Source organism: Leptodactylus fuscus, chromosome 9 (assembly GCF_031893055.1).
Source record: "Leptodactylus fuscus isolate aLepFus1 chromosome 9, aLepFus1.hap2, whole genome shotgun sequence".
Lineage (NCBI taxonomy): Eukaryota > Metazoa > Chordata > Amphibia > Anura > Leptodactylidae > Leptodactylus > Leptodactylus fuscus.
Window position 1 is genome coordinate 32,585,383 of NC_134273.1, and position 19,381 is coordinate 32,604,763.

Consider the following 19,381-nt stretch of genomic DNA (forward strand, 5'->3'; position numbering starts at 1 on the left):
GACATGAAAGGTAAGGACACCGAGTTTTGGCCTTAAACAGACTTTCCGGGAAAAATGTTTTTTTTTCTTCTGGAGGCAGAGGAAGATGAAAAATAATAGAAAAACATACTCACCTGTCCATGAGTCCTTTCCTTAGGCCACTCATGTGTATAGCGTTCGGCAAATCAACGCTGGTTCTGCAGCAGGCTCGTCCTTGCTAGTCGGGAGAGCTGGCAGCTTGCGGTTACGAGGGAGCTTACTTTTTCTCATAGGAATGAATTGACCAGCGTTGATTGGCCAGTGTACTGCATTCGGCCAATCAACACTGATTCTGCCAGAGGCTCGTCTGTGAGGAGGCGGAGTCTAAGATAGGATCACAGCAGTCTCCATTGTGGTCCGATATTAGACTCCGCCTCCTCACAGACCCCCAGCGTTGATTGGCCGAATGCTGTACACTGGCCAATCAACGCTGGTCAATGCATTCCTATGAGAAAAAGTCAGCTCCCGCATAAACACAAGCTGCCAGCTCTCCCTGTACAGTACGTGATTTAGTGTGCAGCGGGGAAGACTGTACTGTACTGTATATGGTACAGTTATGTATGTTTCCGACTTACGTCGGGGGGGGTTTACGGTATTCATTGTGTGGTAAGCATAACATGGTAAATTACAATGATCCCCAAAAAAGTAGTTTATGTTATGCCGGAAACGACGCAAATTTGCTCTCGGTGGAAACGCCGCGGGAAAAATCGCAGCGTTTTATAGTACTTGCAAAGTGGATGGGATTCATGCGAATCCTATCCCCACTTTGCAGAAAAAAATCGCAGCGCAGACACAATGTGATTTCCAAAACCATTGCGGTTTTGAAAATTGCAGCATATCAATTATATCTACGGAAACGCTGGCGGCTTCCCTGTAGATATAAATGTAACTGAAAGTCCGGAGGAAAACTCCGTGAATTTTCTGTTCAAAGCGCTGCGAAAGAACTGTGTTCACGCCACGGTTGTTCCTGCAGCACTTTAGCGCTGAGTTTCCAGACCGTGGGGCCTTAGCCTTAACATTGTTTGAGGGAACCACATTATGAGACCCAGAATTATTTAACGGTTTCATTGACATATCTTTGAGGGCTTGTTTTTTTTGTGTGTGTGGCAATCCATAGTTTGTTTTTTTTTAGTCTTACACAAGAACTTGAACTAATCCAAACCAATGTTTTTTTGATCATTTTTGCAATATTTTTGTTTTCTTGCGTTTTTTAGCATTAGCCTACTGGGCCCAGGGCCTGGGTGGTTGTTATATTAGGAAGAGGCCTAACAATGGCCTTTGGGCTGCCATGTACGAATGCCTGTCAGGCCTAAAGGCAGCGTCAAGGAGGCATCACCATGCCATAATAATATGGCACAGTGGTAACATAGAACTACAGTGCGGCATGGGAAGAGTCTAAGATTAAGGGATTTTTTTTTTGTTTATTGTCACATTCCAAGAGACATAATGTTTTTAATATTTCTGCTGTATGGGGGCTTGTTTTTTTTTTAAGTACTTTTAATGGCACAATTTGAAAATATACAGTAACATGTGATGAATATATTTTTATTAATATTTGTATTTTATTTATGGGGGAGTGGTACATGGTAAAAAATAAAAAAAAACCATTACTTTTTGGTTTTGTTTTTCTAAGATTCACTGTGTCATGTAAATGTTAGATGGGTCAATTTTTTTTTACAACAGATTTATATGTTTTTTGCAATGTTCTACTGCTTAGAAATGTTGCTTCTCTATTACCATATTTTTTGATAATTTAATTTTGATTTTTCCACATGACAAAACTGATGGCGGCTTGTTTTTGGTTTCCAGTGCAACTTTTTGATCACTTTTTATTTTATTTTTTGAGAGGCAGAATAAATGTGAAACAGCAATGATGGCGTTGCTTTTTTAGACTTCTTTATTCTTGTAGTGAAGTTTTATACAAAGTGTGCGGTGTGTTATACATTGCGTGTTGTATGTAGTATAGTGTTATATGTTGAAGTATAGAATTTAGTGTTGTACAAAATGTGCATTGACCAAGTACGTGTTATTGTATGTGATATAGTGTTATACTGCGTGCAGTATGTAAAATACAGGGGCAGAGTCACGCCAAACTTAATATAGGCCCCATCAGGCTCAGGGCATGGCTCAGTTATGAAGAGTCTCCGGCCTCTTCTTAGACCAGGTGCACACCCATGCACCAGAATTGTGGTCTACACCATGAAGGAACTGGAATAGATCTGCATTATAACTCAGACTGCGGCAGAAATCTGGTGTAAAGGTATTGATAAATTCCCCCATAGTGTGATGTGTATAGTAAAGGTGCCACTTAATAATTCTGCCGCACCACGAGAGGGCCTATGCGCCAGACATTTTAGTTTTGTGTCTTGCCAAAGGGTCCCCCCGTCCCAGCCCACCTTGATCTGGCCACATTTCTCAAGTGAGTGAGCAGCTCAGAAAATGGACAAAGTTCAAAATTTTTGCGTGTGAGCAGCTTAGTTAATTTTTGCCATTGTTCAGTGTAGTATAGTGTTATACAGAAGGATGTGTGTGTTATATACATTATGCTGTGTGTTGTAGTGTTACCAGGAGGTCGAGCATTATTGACGCTAGGTTCACGGTCTCCGTTCTATGGTTTCCGTCTTCTGCATGCCAGAAGACGGAAACCATAGACCGGGTCCGGCCGTGCGCGGCGGTGAACGTTTTATGCTCTCCGCTGCGAAACCGGATTTTTTTATCCGGACACAGAGTACTGCATGTCCGACTCTGTGTCCGGATTATAAAACCCGGTTTCGCGGCGGAGAGCGCAAAACGCTCACCGCCGCACATCTCTCTCACCCATTCAAATGAATGGGTGAGAGAGACTCCTGCAGGTTTCCGTCTCCTGCCTCTGTTTTAGGCAGGAAACGGAAACCTCAAGTACGGAGAGGGCAACGCAGATGTGAACGAGCCCTTACAGTGTGATGTGGATAGTGTAGTGAATACAGAGGACTGTGTGGTATACAGTGTGCAAATATGGTACTGTGCTATACAGTCAGAGTATGCTGTGTGTAGTATAGTGTTATACAGAGAGCTGTGCATAATGCTGAGTGTACTATGTGCAATACAGTGTTATACACAGGGTTATGCATAATACCGAGTGCACTGTGTGTAGTATAGTGTTATACAGAGGGCTGTGCATAATATCAAGTGTACAACACAGTGTTTTACAGAGGGCTATGCATAATAGTGTACTGTGTGTAATACAAAGGGCTGTGCATAATATCAAGTCTACTATGTGTAATGTAGCGTTATATAGAGGGCTGTGCATAACACCATGTGTAGTATTGTGATACACAGAGGCTGTGCCAAATACTGAGTGTACTGTGTGTAGTATAGTGTTAGACAGAGGGCTGTTCATAATACCGTGTGTACTACAGTGTTATACAGAGGGTTATGCATAATACCGAGTGTAGTAAAGTGTTATATACAGAGGTCTATGTGGAGGACTGTGTGTTAAATACAGTGTGTTGTGTGTAGTAGTGTTATATACAGAGGTCTATGTGCAGTACTGTGTGTTATATACAGTATGCTGTGTGTAGTAGTGTCATATACAGAGGTCTATGTACAGTGTTGTATACAGTGATCTGTGTTATACAGAGTGTGCAGTATATAATATAGTAGTGTACAGAGTGTGTTGTGTAGTATTTAGAGGTGTGTGGTGCAGTGTGTAGTAGTGGTATATACAGAGGTCTACATACAGTGTTATATAAATAGGTCTATGCACAGTATTGTGTGTTGTATACAGTGTGCTGAGTGTTCTACAGAGTGTGCAGTATATAATATAGTACTCTACAGTGTGTTGTGTAGTATACAGAGGTGTGTGGTACAGTACTATGTGTTATATACAGTGTGTAGTAGTGTTATATACAGTGTGCAGTATATAATACAGTACTGTACAGCATGTTGTGTAGTATACAGAGGTGTGTGTGGTGCAGTACTAGGTGTTATATACAGTGTTTAGTAGTGTTATACAGAGTGTGCAGTACATAATACAGTACTGTACAGTGTGTTGTGTAGTATATAGAGGTGTGTGTGGTGCAGTAATATGTTTTATATACAGTTTGTAGTAGTGTTATACAGAGTGTGCAGTACATAATACTGTACAGTGTGTTGTGTAGTATACAGAGGTGTGTGTGGTGCAGTACTAGGTGTTATATACAGTGTACAGTACTGTATAGCATGTTGTGTAGTATACAGAGGTGTGTGGTGCAGTACTGTGTTGTATACAGTGTGTAGTAGTGTTATATACAGTGTGCAGTATATAATACAGTACTGTACACAGCATGTTGTGTAGTATACAGAGGTGTGTGGTGCAGTACTATGTGTTATATACAGTGTAGTAGTGTTATATACAGTGTGCAGTATATAATACAGTAGTGTACACAGCATGTTGTGTAGAATACAGAGGTGTGTGGTGCAGTACTGTGTGTTATATACAGTGTGTAGTAGTGTTATATACAGTGTGCAGTACTGTACACAGCATGTTGTGTAGTATACAGAGGTGTGTGTGGTGCAGTACTATGTGTTATATACAGTGTACAGTAGTGTACACAGCATGTTGTGTAGTATACAGAGGTGTGTGTGGTGCAGTACTATGTGTTATATACAGTGTGTAGTAGTGTTATATACAGTGTACTGTACACAGCATGTTGTGTAGTATACAGAGGTGTGTGTGGTGCAGTACTATGTGTTATATACAGTGTACAGTAGTGTACACAGCATGTTGTGTAGTATACAGAGGTGTGTGTGGTGCAGTACTATGTGTTATATACAGTGTGTAGTAGTGTTATATACAGTGTACTGTACACAGCATGTTGTGTAGTATACAGAGGTGTGTGTGGTGCAGTACTATGTGTTATATACAGTGTACAGTAGTGTACACAGCATGTTGTGTAGTATACAGAGGTGTGTGTGGTGCAGTACTATGTGTTATATACAGTGTGTAGTAGTGTTATATACAGTGTGCAGTAGTGTACACAGCATGTTGTGTAGTATACAGAGGTGTGTGTGGTGCAGTGTGTAGTACACAGGGTTGTGTAGAGCTGTCACCAGGGGGCACACAGACAAAGCCTGTCCCCGCTCCGAGCCCCGCTCAGCCGCCGCCTCCCTCGCTCTGATCCGGGAGGAGCTCGGGGAGAGCCCACGGAAACTTTCCCGCATTTTTCCCCGCATTGTGTCCGGATCCGGAGTCCCGGGGGCGGCTCGTCCTCCCGCCTCTCCGCCGTGTACCCCCTCCCTCCTTCCCCGGTGTCCTGTCAGTCCCTCCCTGGGAGTGTTGTTGTGAGCGGGGATCTAACATGGCGACGGTGCCTGTGTACTGCATCTGCCGCCTGCCCTACGACGTGACCCGTTTTATGATCGAGTGCGACGCCTGCAAGGACTGGTTTCACGGCAGGTACGGAGCGGGTGGAGCGGGTGTGTAGTGTGTGAGCGCCGGGCAGCTGTAGTCGGAGGCCTCCTGCCCGGGGAGATGTGGGGGGCTGCTGCTGCCGCCGCTGGTGGGGGCTCTTATTGTCATCTTGTCTCTTTTGTGTGCTGCTGCTAGATTGCTTCTGTATGTCGCGATAGACTGACATGCTCTGAGCGTATGCGCCATGCGCGACTCTGCTATCGCGACATAGTGCAATTGCTGGGGCAGCGGAGGCATTAACCGTGTCGCTGCTGGAGCGGGTGGCGCGATAGGCTTCTTCTTATTGCTGTTTGTTTTTGGTGGGAATGACAGTCTGCTGCCGCCTCCATCTCTTCTTCTTCTTCTGCTTCTTGCTTCCTATTAAGATTGCATTGTGCTGTGTGCTGCCTGCTCTGTGTCTCTTCACATTGACATGTCCCCATTCACATGCCCATTGAGGGGGCTCCGCTATGGACGCCCCTATTGTTGCTCCATGATTGAGCGGCTACTGGATTTCCTCAGGACTTGTCACATTATAACGTTATCCTCCATGATCGTCTCTTCTGACTTTTCCTCTCACCGTAGACATTGCCGTCCTGCGATAACCCAGAACCGGTTAATAATTGGATCCGGTTCCATATTGTGACAGTCCGCTCTGTCATGACGCTGTATTAAATCCTAATATTTCCCCTAAATTCCACTGCCGAGGGATAACAGACAGTACAATTGATGCTTTATTTGACTGTCATGATATCCGATGAGTGTCCCGTAACCCTTCACCGTAAGGTTGTGTTCACACGGTGTATGGACACGTATTTTAGGACAAATTAGGACACGTATTTTGCTATTAATCTAATTTGCGGTCCGTTGTGTCATTTTTTTCCGTATCCTGACGCTCTTTGGGCAGCAGACATGTCACTTTTTTCTTTATACACTTCATGCATGAGCTGCGCCGTGTACTTCCCAGCGCTGTTTGTTGTATTTCACGTGTCATACGAGCGTTTTAGGTGACAAAATGCACGTGAAAACATGCAGTGTGAACATTCCCTTACAGTGACAATGCTACGTTCAGTGTGGTGGCTCGGCACAGTCCTGTCAGGATGTAAACAGTCGTCCTATAGATTATCATGCTTGGCGTATAGGTTGTATATACGGATGTATGGACTTTGTGGGGTAGTCGCCGTACAAGTTTCGAAGTGAAGGCTCCTTATTGTGGAGGGACATGACGGTCCTTGCCGTCTCCAGTTGTCGTGCCTGGAACGTCCCCAGTGCTTTGCACTGCACCATCAGGAGGAAATGTTGCCGCTGTGAATGGTTTTAGTGGCAGTGAATGGGGATCAGCTGGTCTCGCTCTGGCTGCTTCATTGACAGGCAAACAATAAGGAGCTTGTGCTCCATTAACTACTTCCTGCCTCTTCCACAGAAGACCAGTGCCCCTGTGCCCAGGCTCAGCCGAGCCGGGAAGGATGGCCAAGATGACATCCAGAAGTGTCGGAGGGATTCTCGCTGTGCACAGGGCAAGGATGCCCAGGCCGGAGCCAGCATAGATTGTGGGGGGGCATGGCTATCCTGCCAATACATACGGACAAGTAAATGTTTAGATTTTTGCAGGAGATTTATGGAGCGTGTCAGTAAAGGGAGGTGCCATAGATCACATCCAGTCAGTAGCGCTCTGTAAAGCTGCTTGTCACATTTCTTCTGCAATAAAGAGGTGATTCCCTAGTCAGCCCTGCGTATGGCGTGCCAGCTGGGGGAAGTCTTCGAGATGACGGGAGAAGATGGGTGACGGCGTGGCAATACTTCAAGTATTGATCGTACCATTCATTGACAGGCGGTAATTCCTGGTATACTGAAGGCCTTGTTCATACTTTGCAGTTTGTGGATTTTGGAGTCAATTCTAAATGGAAGACGGGGATGAAGGGAAATTGACCTAATAGATCGGCGTGCGGAGAGAGTCTCATGCCCGTGTGGTTGTGGGGTCATTTGTGGTCGGGGGGAAAAAGTTACAGACTCCGACTCTGCAAAATAAAATGAATTCTTATTAGTTCTATTATTATCAATATTGTATCATTAATTAGATGTGTAGTTTGTTACTTATTTACTGCCATAGCAATTAGTCAGTAGTGTTTAATGAGTTGGAGGATCTGTAATGTTTCACTGTGACCAGGGCTGTCAGCCATTTATGAAGGAGTCGAAGTCGGTGGTTTGGCCTACTGACCCCATTGCCTTGGTGTTTCGGCATACATAGAAGTACGCTAGTTATTATATGGCGGCAATGGCTTCTGTGTAGACGTGCGATGTATTAGGCAAAGTGCTGGAAACGGAAAAGTGAGCAATGTAAGGATATAAGTGACAAAGACCTAAAGGCTAGATGATTGGGTCCGCACATCTCTAAAGTGACTGGTCTTACAGAGTATACCTGGGGCGCAGTGCTATCAAAAGTGGCATCAGTCACAACTGATGCCCTAAGATGACTGATCCATATACTACCGTCTGGTCCGATCCCACAGAGGAGATATTCTAGCATATGTTGCTGGTAAATGTTCTGAACACCGAGCAGAGTATAGGGCCGTCTACCTACAGAGCACCTAATATTAAGCAGGATTTTTAAAAAATGTTTTGGCAGATCTTTATCTATATCTCCGAGACCGTGGCTCTACCGACAGGGGTGTAACTTGAGAGGATGCAGTCGCACCGAGGCCCAGGAGCCTTGGGGGGGGGGGTATTAAGCACTGGCATCAGTATTGAGATTGCAGTTTCCATCTGGCCCATAAGCCAAGGAGACCCACAGATTACCCTAACCACACCAAGGTTGAGCAAACTCCTTAGCACCTGTAACCATCACTATTAAGAATTCACTGTAGGGATGAGGTTTGGGGCCCCGGACAAATGATTGCACCGAGGCCCACAAGACTTTAGTCATGTCACTCTCTACTGAGGTCTGAGGTACTTGTATGGTTTATGGTAGGATTGCAGGAACTAGTAACCAGTGTTACCTCCTCTGTAAAGGAATAGTCCCTAGAATCCTAGCCAGTAGAGTGCATTGGTTTACATGCCTCATGCACGCTGCCTTGTTACCGGTGTGTGATATATACTGTACCTCAGATATATATGCAGTCCCACATATATATGCATTACCACATGCACTGACTCCTTTGCACCCTTAAAGGATTGTTGATATTTATCATCTATCCACAAGAATTGTAAAAAAAACGTCTAAATGCTACAGGTGCCTACCAGTCCTAAGCCCTATACCTCCATAGTGGCAGTGCGACTCCATTCAAAGCCTATAGGGCTTGCCGGGACAGCCAACCACAGAGCTTCACCGTTTCTGACAGACATGGAACTGATTGGAGCTGAATTGCACATGCTCGACCACCACTTCATACATGTTCATCCTCACTGTGGTCATGCAATAAATAGGAATGGGGGATAGGGGATCATGGGGGTCCCAGGACTCGGGCATGTATCACCTAACCTGTAGTTAAAGACAAGTAGTAGTGGTGCGTCTATATGGTCATAGCCCTGCTTGTGGAATATTTTGGTGTACTATGTAGCATGACCCATTTGGGGAAAATGAAATGATCTCCGCTTCTTGTGGTCTAAAGTTGGAGTCCCAGTGTGGGCAAATAGCGGGCAGTGGGGTGCACAGTATTGCAGGTCAGTCCTTAATCCGGCCATGTTTATGGGGCTACAGTGAGACTTTTATAGTGTTGTGCTCATTAGGTTGTATTCACATGGTGCAATTAAAATTGTATTGGAATAAAAATTAAGAAATTACACCAAAAACTTCTCCCAATTGCACCTTTTTGACAGCAGATGACATATCATAGTCCAGTAGATCTCTGTGATTATATGGATTCTGGATGTGATCTGCACTATATGGTATAGGATGTGCATTATGTTATACACGACGGGCATATGCAGGTACAATAAAACCACTGAGAACAAAGCGCCAAGTAATGATAATGGTTTCATCTTTCCCCAGAAAAATCCAGGACAAACCAGTTGCATATTCCTGACATCAGTGAATGGTCGTCGTACTGGTAACTGCATCCGGCGGTCTGGAGCAATGTAATAATCGCAGTATAATAGGGAATTGCTTATAATGCAATTCCAGATACAATGGCAAGGCCTGTGAGCCAGTGATTTAACCCTTGAGTGGCCTCCTGCTCTGTGAGACCGTGGACTTCCCGCTCTATTCTCTTTGACACCTGTGATTAGCAGACGGGTGTCAGGATGATCGGAAGGTCAGGTATATAGTAATGTATATATGCCAGTGTGTTTGTTGAGTGTGTATTCATCATGTCCGCTTGCATTGTATGTACTCCTCCATGTATGACTGCTCTCTTCTGATGACATTGGCGATTGCCCCCATTATGTACAGTGCTGGATTATAGCAGGCCGATATGGTGCATTGCATGTGCAGCAGGGTGTAGGGAACAGCAGATGCCATGTCCTGTGGAAAAGCAGGCCGACTTCAATGTCAAGGATTCTGTCTGCAAGCAATGATGTGTTTTTTTTTTTTTTTTTATTTTTTTTTATTTACTTAGATATTTTATTCATGACATTGAGATTCAGGGAAAAACGAGGACAACGCTGTATAGCAGCGGGTATGTGTCCCATGTTAGGGCAGATTATAATGGTGATGTTGCCCTATTCATTAGATATCCATTTCAGACCTCTGCAGTCCCTAATTTATATTTGTCAGCGGGGGTCCCAGCGATCAGGCGTAAATGGAATATCTAATCTCTGTGCAGTCAATGGTAATGAGAACCTGACATGTCCCTGTTAGTAAATACCCGCATTCGTCATGATAGAACAACCCTGCTTACATCTCTGCATTGTGCCGTTCCTCTGTTGTTCCTTCCGGTAATTGTGAACGGATTGACAACTGGACATTACACAGTCAGCACCGATAGGATAGCGCTAGACCGTGTAGTAACAGCAAAACCAAGTTGTCAGTTAAGGGCTCGTTCACATCTGCGCCCGGTCTCCGTTCTGCAGGTTTCCGTTACTTGCGCAAAACAGAGGCAGGATACAGAAACCTGCAGGATTCTTTCATACCCATTCATTTGAATGAGTTTGAAAGCTGTCCGGCCGTGAGCGCCGGTGAGCGTTTTATGCTCTCCGCCGCGAAACCATTTTTTAAAATCCGGACACAGAGTCGGATATGCAGTACTGTGTGTCCGGTTTAAAAAAACGGTTTCGCGGCGGAGAGCATAAAATGCTCACCGCCGAACCCGTTCTGTGGTTTCTGTCTTCTTGCATGCAGAAGACGGAAACCACAGAACGGAGACCCGAACGCAGGTGTGAACCTAGCGTAATTCATACATTTCCTGGAGGAGTAACAGAGGAATTGCACTTCCGTGTGCTCTTCGTGCGGTCTCTGCATGGAACATGCAGACAGAAAAATACTTCACAATCTACTTTCATGTCCACATGATTATGATTGGTGTGGAGAGTACATGGACCCCATTATAGTCGTTGGGGTCCGTGTGCTTTCACGGCTAACCACTTGCCAATGCGTTTGGTATTCCGTTTGGTGGGGTCCCTACACAGACTCCCTGAATGGATTACCAAACGAAGATGTGAGCGGGGGGGGGGGGGGGGGGGTTAATGTGCACACGGCCGAGCGTGCGTCCAGTGTGGGGCCGAGTGTACAGCGGAATAATAGTGAGAGTGACATCTGGCTATCATCCTAGTGCTTTTGTTTATACATTCACATCTATGGGGGCTTTGTATCTGGTCTGTATCAATAACGTGGAGCAAAATAGGACCTGCCGTCACAGAATGCCCTCGGATGATATTCGGATGTCATGTCAAGTGTCGTCTGATGTGTTCCACTGCAAACTCGGCCCCACATCAGTTGTACATTTGGGCGTATGCAGGGGGTTTAAGCTTGCAGCAGAAAAATGGCAAACTTGAGTTTTAAGACTTTATTACGCCCCCTTTCTGGAATAGGACAACAACAAATTTTCCCCTTGCCGACTATGATTGAAGACAGTAAGAGGCAGAACAAGGGCTTTTTCAACATTGAATTCTACCTGGAAAACTTGCGTTAACCAGACTGTGACCCCTCATTGACATCAGAGTTTGGATTCCGTCTGGGGGAGTCCGCATGAGGACCCCCCGAACAGAATACCGAACACTACTGCAAGCGCTGGTGCAGTAAAAGCACACTGATTCCATAGACTATAATGGGGTCCGTGTGCTTGCTGCCAGATCTCCGCAGGGATCATGGGGACAGGAAAGTAGTTCACCATCTACTTTCCTGTCCGCATGATTCGTGGGGGCAGCGCACGGCAAGCACACAGACCCCATTCTAGTCTATGGGGTCTGTGTGGTTTTACAGCACAGCGCTTGCAATTGCGTTTGTATTCCCCATGCAGATTCCTCCGGACAGAATCCAAATGCTGATGTGAATGAGGCCTTAGCTCTCTTTCCGCAAAACAAAGTTGTTCCCCTAGCGCCACCTGTTGGTATGGTGGCAATTCTATGAGTTAATGTCCGACCATTTAATCAGGCCTTTGGGATTCCTAGAGTTCCCAATAATGGGGCTGTCCTGTGCCCCTAGAAGGGTGTTCCCACTATTGTTATCTGCTCTAGTCAATGGAAGCTAGGGAAACTGCACAGAGAATACATTATAGTGGGAGTCTAGTCTGAAGAATTCATTAGAAGTTATTTAATAAGTTATGTAAGACAAAAAAAAAGCATTTGTGTAAACTGGTTAGATAAGAAATGTCTGCCAAGCATGAATATCCATCCCCAGCATTGCCACACATCGCTGTATTGGGTTCAGCTGTAGTAATGTCATCCAATGAGATTTTTAAAGGGATTGTACTGGGTTAGAAAAACATGGCTGCCTTCTACCAACATCAGACCATAACCTGTCCATGGTTTGTGACTGGTATCTGAATATTAAAGGAGATTTCCAACATTTCTATATTAATGACTTGTCCTTAGGATGTCAGTATGGGAGCACCCAGGACCCCACAGATCAGCTGGTTAGAGGAAATGATGTGTCCTCATAACAGAATACCAATACAGCAGCATATATCATAGGGAATGTGCTTGTAATGCAGCTCAGCCCCCGTCACTTGAATGGGACTGATCTGCTGCTGTACTACGAGACTGATGTAATTGGCACAAGAAAGAGGGCACAGCTGATCGGTGGGGGTCCTGGGTGTTGGACACTTGATGATCAGATATTGGTGATCTATCCTAAGGCTAGGTCCTCATTATTTAAAGGGGATGTCCAGGAATTGGACAAATCCCATAGGAGGCCGTGGAAGGTGCTTGCCTGTCCCCTGTGCTCCGGTGTCTGCTGATGCTGTCTGTGTCGGTACATGCCGTGTCTTCTCCACTGGAAGTCCTGTGCCGAATGTGGCTGGAGAGGATCGTCATCACATACTTCACCAGATCCTTTTCTGCGGCCATGGATTGAGGACGGACGTCCACCTTCCTTGATCTCCTCTGGGATTTTTCAAATTCCTAGAAACCCTGGGAAAACCCTTTAACCCTTTAGTGACATTGCAGGTGCTCTTAGCTAGTCGTAATGTTTTATCATCTCCATTGTAGGGACTCTTCCAGTGACTCGTGTACTTACCATAGGTCCATACGTACTCTGTGCTATATATGGTACAGTATTGTCTCCTAAACGTCACTGTGTATAGATGGACCTGATACATTCCTCAGGTTTCTGTATCCATAGGAGTAAGATGATGGTTGTAGAGCAGTTACATTGTCTTATGGGATGTCCGGATGATACATTGTAGCAGGTGTTTGCTGGGGGGGGCCATATTTATGGAATATTGCAGAAGTATAACATTATAAAAGACTCCGACTTACTATTGTGGTTAGAACCTGGCGTGGATATGGTGCATCTTTGGTACATTTGGGTTAAAATTTAGCAACTTGCTATAAATGTCTGATTGTGTCGTAAAATTTTGGCGCATAATAAGCCAACTATAAGGTGATATAAACGTAGACTAGAAAATCTAGATATATCATCCCATATCTGGCGACTGTTCAGACTTCCTAAGTTCGCACTCAGTCTGTTAGTACATCTGGGCCATTATGTACTGAATGACTTTGCTTTAGACCGTTGCGCTCCTGCACGATGTGTCCTCGTATGCCAGTCCCGTGCCGAGAGATCACCGCTCATGTGGATTCTTGGTACGATCGCTATTTTAATCTTTGTTTACTAGAACCTGGGGAAATCCTTATCTGAAGAAGTGATGGCTTTTGCAGTGAGTTCTGTCTATGTTGTTACATAGTAGCGGTAGTTTTAATGGCATAGTACGACGCTATAAAATTCTTGTGCCTGAAATACCAATGTAATTACGTTGCATGATGAATAAGAGGTTATTCTTTCTTCTTATGTGTATTACCGCCATTATCATGTGCCATCAGCCATATGTCTCCCTGTTCCCTAGCTGGTACAATTTCTCGTGTAGCTTCCCTTAAAGGGAGTCAGTAGATTTGCCCCTGAGCTTGGTAGGGCACTTCTAAATATGTTTACATATATCTCCGTTTTTGCCAGCAGCCTCATTGCAGCGGAATAGCTTTTTTATAGTATTGGGAACCTGGCCTCTTCTTCTAAAACCTGTCCAGCACCCGTTACATGCTGGGTTGCAGCTCTTTCACAGCGGCTGTCCCACTATAGCTACTTAAAGGGGTTTTCCAGCCCCTAAATGGAATTTTCTTACCGATGACGTATCCACAGAATAGGTCATGAGTATATGATCTGTGGCAGTCTGACGTCCAAATCCTACACAGATCAGCTGTTCCAGCAGCTTTTAGGGGCCGGAAGCTGTTGCAGTGGATGGAAGTACACGATTTAAGTAATAGGAATGGTTTTTAAATTCCCCGAAACCGCCACTATGCAGTCTCCAGGGCTGGTGTACTGCTCCGACATGAATGGAAACAGCCTGCACACGTTTCCTGTCCATGTCACAGCTGATCTGTGTGGGTTTGGTTGTCTGACTCCCCCACAGATCACATACTAATAAGATCCCTTTAACTCCGATACACAGTATAAGGTATAAGTGATTGCCAGGGGTTCACTGGATGTATATAGTGACCACCAATTATGTCCATTGTTCTCCAATCCTCTCTATACATCTGCTAGATAACAGCGCTCAGTTGTCTCCAACAGTCCCATGTAGATGAAAGAGTTGCAACCAACCCATGCAACCATTGCTCCATTCATTCAGAGAGGAACAAGACCTCTCATTCACCTCATCATGAGGGGTTCCAGCAGTCAAACCCCAACCGATAGGACACTAATCCCCCGTACTGTGGAGAAGTAAATGGTGGCGTTATCATACATCTCCTGAAATCTTCAGTCTTTAGTTCAGGTCCTGCGCATGCGCGGAGCAGTCCCTTCTTTGGGCGTCGACCTCACAGATGGATCGTACATGTGATTTGCCAGATACAAATGAGTTTTAACTGGTTTTCTTTCTGATAATGATGGAAGATAGAAATGGACACCAGAAATATCCAACATGTACAAAATGCTGGTTTCTGGGTAACCCTTTCAGTGATCTCGGTGCCGATGTCTTTCATCTCTGTCCTATTAGATCCTGTTAAGACTGTTTCGTGTTTGTGTCATTTTAAGGGTTTCAATCCCTAAGTGTAATATAGATCTATGATTTATCCTCTAGATATATATATGAAGATAAATCCTATGGATTCTCTTTCTGTCTTACGTAGCGTGTATTGTAGTCACACCACAAATAGCTGAAGCCATATGTCATGTCTTTAGAGCAATGTCTTAAATTGATTTGTCACTTGGCAGAATGCTGATCTTTAGAAGAAGAGCCTGCTAAGCCGTTCTCATATCAGCCTTGCAACCTTGAATGCGAAATGCTGATCTATCTCACGGTGACATGGTGACATTGTTTCCTGGGGTTGGTGCATCTGCATTGGGGATGTTACGATCACTACCACTTCTGTGGGGGGCTATAAAGGGAGGACCTCTAACCCTCACTAACTCGATGCAAAGAACATACAAATTTAAAGAGGACCTTTTACCACCTTCACCTACTCTAGTTCTTTCTATTCTTGAGTCCCCACCATTCCTGAACAGTTAGTTCAGGTAGTTTGGGTGATATGCTAACTGGGCTCTCTTCAGGTGAGTAATCTCAGGCTGGAGTTCTCTGACACTTTATGCTTCTGATTGGACACCGTCAGAATTGCACCCCCCCTTGCCTGAGACCACCCACTAGTAGTGCGCTTAATTCGCATATGAGGCACTGAAAATAATGGTTGCTCAGGAATGGTGGTAGTGAATGAAAAAACTCAGTGGCATGTCACCTATTAAAGGGGCTCTATCAGCAAAATTATGCCGTATGAGCCCCTTTAAAAAGGCTATTCAGGCACCGCTAATCTTATTTTAAAAGCTCCCCACGTTTTTAAATAATACCCTAAAAACGATTACTAAAATCATACTTACCCATGCACGGTGGGCGGTTCGTGCACTGGCGGACGTCATCTTGCTGGCACGCCTTCCTCTGTGTCTTCTTCCAGCGACGTCCTCCTGTGCTCACTCTTCCGCACCTTCATCTTCTTTTTTTCCGGAATGAAGAAGTTTGCGAGCATACTGCGCATGGGCAGTACGCTCGCGTAGTTCTAAGGGGAACTTAGAACTACAACCAAAATGGTGTCGGAGCGTGCGCAGTACACTCGCGAACTTCTTCATCCTGGAAGAAAAGAAGATGAAGGCAAAAGAATGGAAAGAACTAGAGTTGTTGGGGCTGGTGAAAGGTCCTCTGAAGGCTGTTCCACAATTAATATTAATATATAGATTATAAATTAGATATAGATTATAAAGAATAGAACAGTTTTTGCCATTTACAAGCTGCTAATGTGCACGTCCGCCTAATGAGTTGAGTGCAAGTGGTCACACATGCTCAGTCGCTATCTCTGCAGCAGGGTTGTCGCATACTCTGTTTATTGCAGGACAGCCAGCAAAAATAAGTTTTTGCCCTTCTTGCCAAGGAAGGGGCTGAGCCTCTGCAATATAGCTGAGAAGACTCCTTCTGCAGGAAAAGTCATGAGCCCAAGGTTACCTTACTGCCTTTTGTAGTGCAGCAAATTCATTTTAACTATTGAATGACCGCTTCTGTCTACAAGTTTCGTGGCCGTGTAGTCGGTAGGCCAAGCCCAACTCTGACTCCTTCATAAAGGACAGCCATGGTCAAATCGAAACAGTAAAGCTCCTCTATGTCATGATAACAGCCAGTGATTCAGATGTAACTTTTGGTAGTTGGTAACTTTTTTTCCGAATCCACCCAAAATTGGTCTCTACTACGACTCCACAGTCCTGAAAGATTTGCACACAACTCAGTGCATTCATATGGGTCTGTGGCTCAGTACTTAAAGGGACAGTGTCGGGGCGATTCAGGATACTAAATCACGCACAGGTCCTTAGGGACCGAAGGTTTAGTGTTCCAAATTGCCCTGTTATAATGTAATCTGCAGCTGCATTAGAAATAAAAGAAGCTTTATACTTACCTAGAGATGAGTGCCTGCGCTAATTTTCAGCCTAAGTCGGAGATGTACACCCCAGCTTCTCTGTGCATGTACCTTAGGTCCGGCGCATACGCACTGAACCCTGGGTGTACTCCTCTAGCATCACTGAAGAACTGAGCCGGCCCAAATAATACACCTGTTAGTTTTTTTTATGTGGCTGAGGAGATTTGGGCCACTAAACCCCCAGTCCATAAGGACCTATAGGAGGTTTAGTGTCTTTACCACAAGTGACCAAAACCACATTGCAATTCAACATGTCCGACCCTTCTCTCCCCCAACACCTTCTGTCAGAGGCTCCCACTAGATGGTCGGCCAGTCCTGTTGCAATCGTAGGTGCGACTGACATACATCTAATGCCTCGCTTTACTGTCTACATCCCCCGCACAGTATACAGTATACAGTCAGATGGTAGTGCACGTCTAGATATCTGATCGGTAGATCGGGACGTGTCCAGAAAGCTCACATTACGCCACCAATAAAGCGCTTCTTACAAGGTTTTAGTGTAATATTACAGATTGCTGCCAATTACTCTGTAATGAAAGTACATTTTGGGTAGGGTGGGGTTAGGCTTGGAAGGGGAGGGGGGTGTTGCCGAAATGTTTGATATGAAAGCAAAGGGAAAAAGAATTTCTATGGCAACCTTCACCAGTGTTTGCCAAGTGCTCTGCTCTCAGTGTCGAGAAATGAGCTCTAATAGAGAGGAAAATAACTTTACTCCGCAGACCCGGGAGAATTCATGATCAGACAATACCGGGTCATGTTTTCTTACGTTTTTTTTTTTTTTTGCTTACTTTTTCCCACCCAGACGGCAAACCAAACAACGAAAAAAAAAAAGTACAATAGCGTGTGCGTATTTGCACTTAGTTAAAGGTATTCATTACATAATGTGTAAAATCTGATGCCAGTAATTCTCTATCTAACATAGAATTTCACAGCATGACGGAAACAGCGGGCCTATTTAATCTGTCAATTTCCCCGAGCCTTATGTCTGTATTGTTGTCACTTTATTGGCGCCTGCCTCCTTCTCCGGGAAGTTATTCCATGAATGATCTACTTTTATTTCTGAAAAACACTAATCCCATTAGCTTAAACTTTGTGTGCGAGTAAGTGATCTTATTCCATACTTCATTGCTGGAGTCACTAGTTTGTAGTAGATTTATGGGCTAAGTCAGGGATCGGCAGCCTGTGGCCCTCCAGATATTGCAAAACTGTAATCCCCCAGTGTGTCCTGACTGCTAGATAGTGGTTTGGCACAAAATTGGTGACAGTTTAATGGGGTTATCCCTCAAACGGCATTTACTGCCTATCCACAGCATCACTGTATTTTTTATTTTTTTTTGCAGAATTTGGTGCATTTTTTTGAGCCAAACCCAGGAAAGGGCTACAAAATTAATGGGTAACATATAGGAAACTCTAGTCAATCCCATCCACACAGGGTATCAGAGATGCTGTGATTTCCAAAACCATTGTGATTTTGGAAATCACAGCATGCCAATTATAGCTATAGTTTCCCTATAGGTATAATGGAAGAAGTCTGACCCCCATGGGGGGATGCGTGTTGTTTGTTGGACAAACCACCTTTAAATTTAATGGGATGTCCAGCAAATCAAAATTGTTAACTGGTTTAAAAATAAAGGTGTGCAAAAGTAAAATTTGTCACGTGCGCCAATTTTCCGCTGCACCTATTCTGGTGCTTCTCTGGGTTTTGCACCAGTTTCTGCTTTACTCTTGAGGCCCAGGATAGCTGAGCTGTCACGTCCTATGTGTCAGGACAGGAGGACAACAACAATCCAAAGAAAATATTAGTTTTTATTCACAGGATATCGCTTTTACAGCATTTACTTTAGTTCCTTTTCAGGTTAATAATACCTTCTATCTTGGACTATGGCAGTCAAGCTGTGGGTAGTAATGAATAGCCACATATCGAGGAAGCCATATATTCATTACATTTCCACATTGGTCATACGGGTGATACAACATTTTGTTATTTCCAGGGCCCAGCAGACCTTGTCAATAGACTGAGGCAGATGCACGGTGTCAGGATCAGGAGAGACGCCAAGTGAATGGAGCAGCGGTGACACAATGCAGAATAGCAGCAGGGTGATAGCGCCGCTTTATGTGTCGTATACGGCAATATGGCTCATGCTGGATGGTAATGTTAGTGCAGCTTTGTACATGGCATTATGTCACAACCTCTACTGCTTAAAATGTACCCCTGGCTGAGCATGGTGCAAAACACATCAAAAACCAATAATAAATAAGGTGCAAGGGATTTCCAGTCCTAAATTGAATTTTCCTACTAGTGACCTATTCATATGATAAATCAGAGTCCGAGACCAGAACCTTGCGCTGATCATCTGTTTTAGCATCCTCAGGTACCGCAGCAGCCCCGTCCACTCTTCCACTGTCACCAAC

General features: G+C 44.5%; 1 protein-coding gene across 3 annotated transcripts in view; it reads left to right on the forward strand.

Annotated features, from left to right (window-relative positions):
- The first annotated feature begins 5,139 nt into the window (after positions 1–5,139).
- Positions 5,140–19,381, forward strand: part of PHF2 (PHD finger protein 2) — a 186,679-nt gene continuing 172,437 nt past the window's right edge. For 2 of the 3 annotated variants that reach the window (XM_075287606.1, XM_075287607.1), the window contains exon 1: positions 5,140–5,434. In XM_075287606.1, the coding sequence (XP_075143707.1) occupies positions 5,337–5,434 (98 nt within the window). In that variant the 5' untranslated portion in view covers positions 5,140–5,336. The remainder of the gene's footprint in view (positions 5,435–19,381) is intronic. The other variant, XM_075287608.1, reaches the window with a different exon arrangement.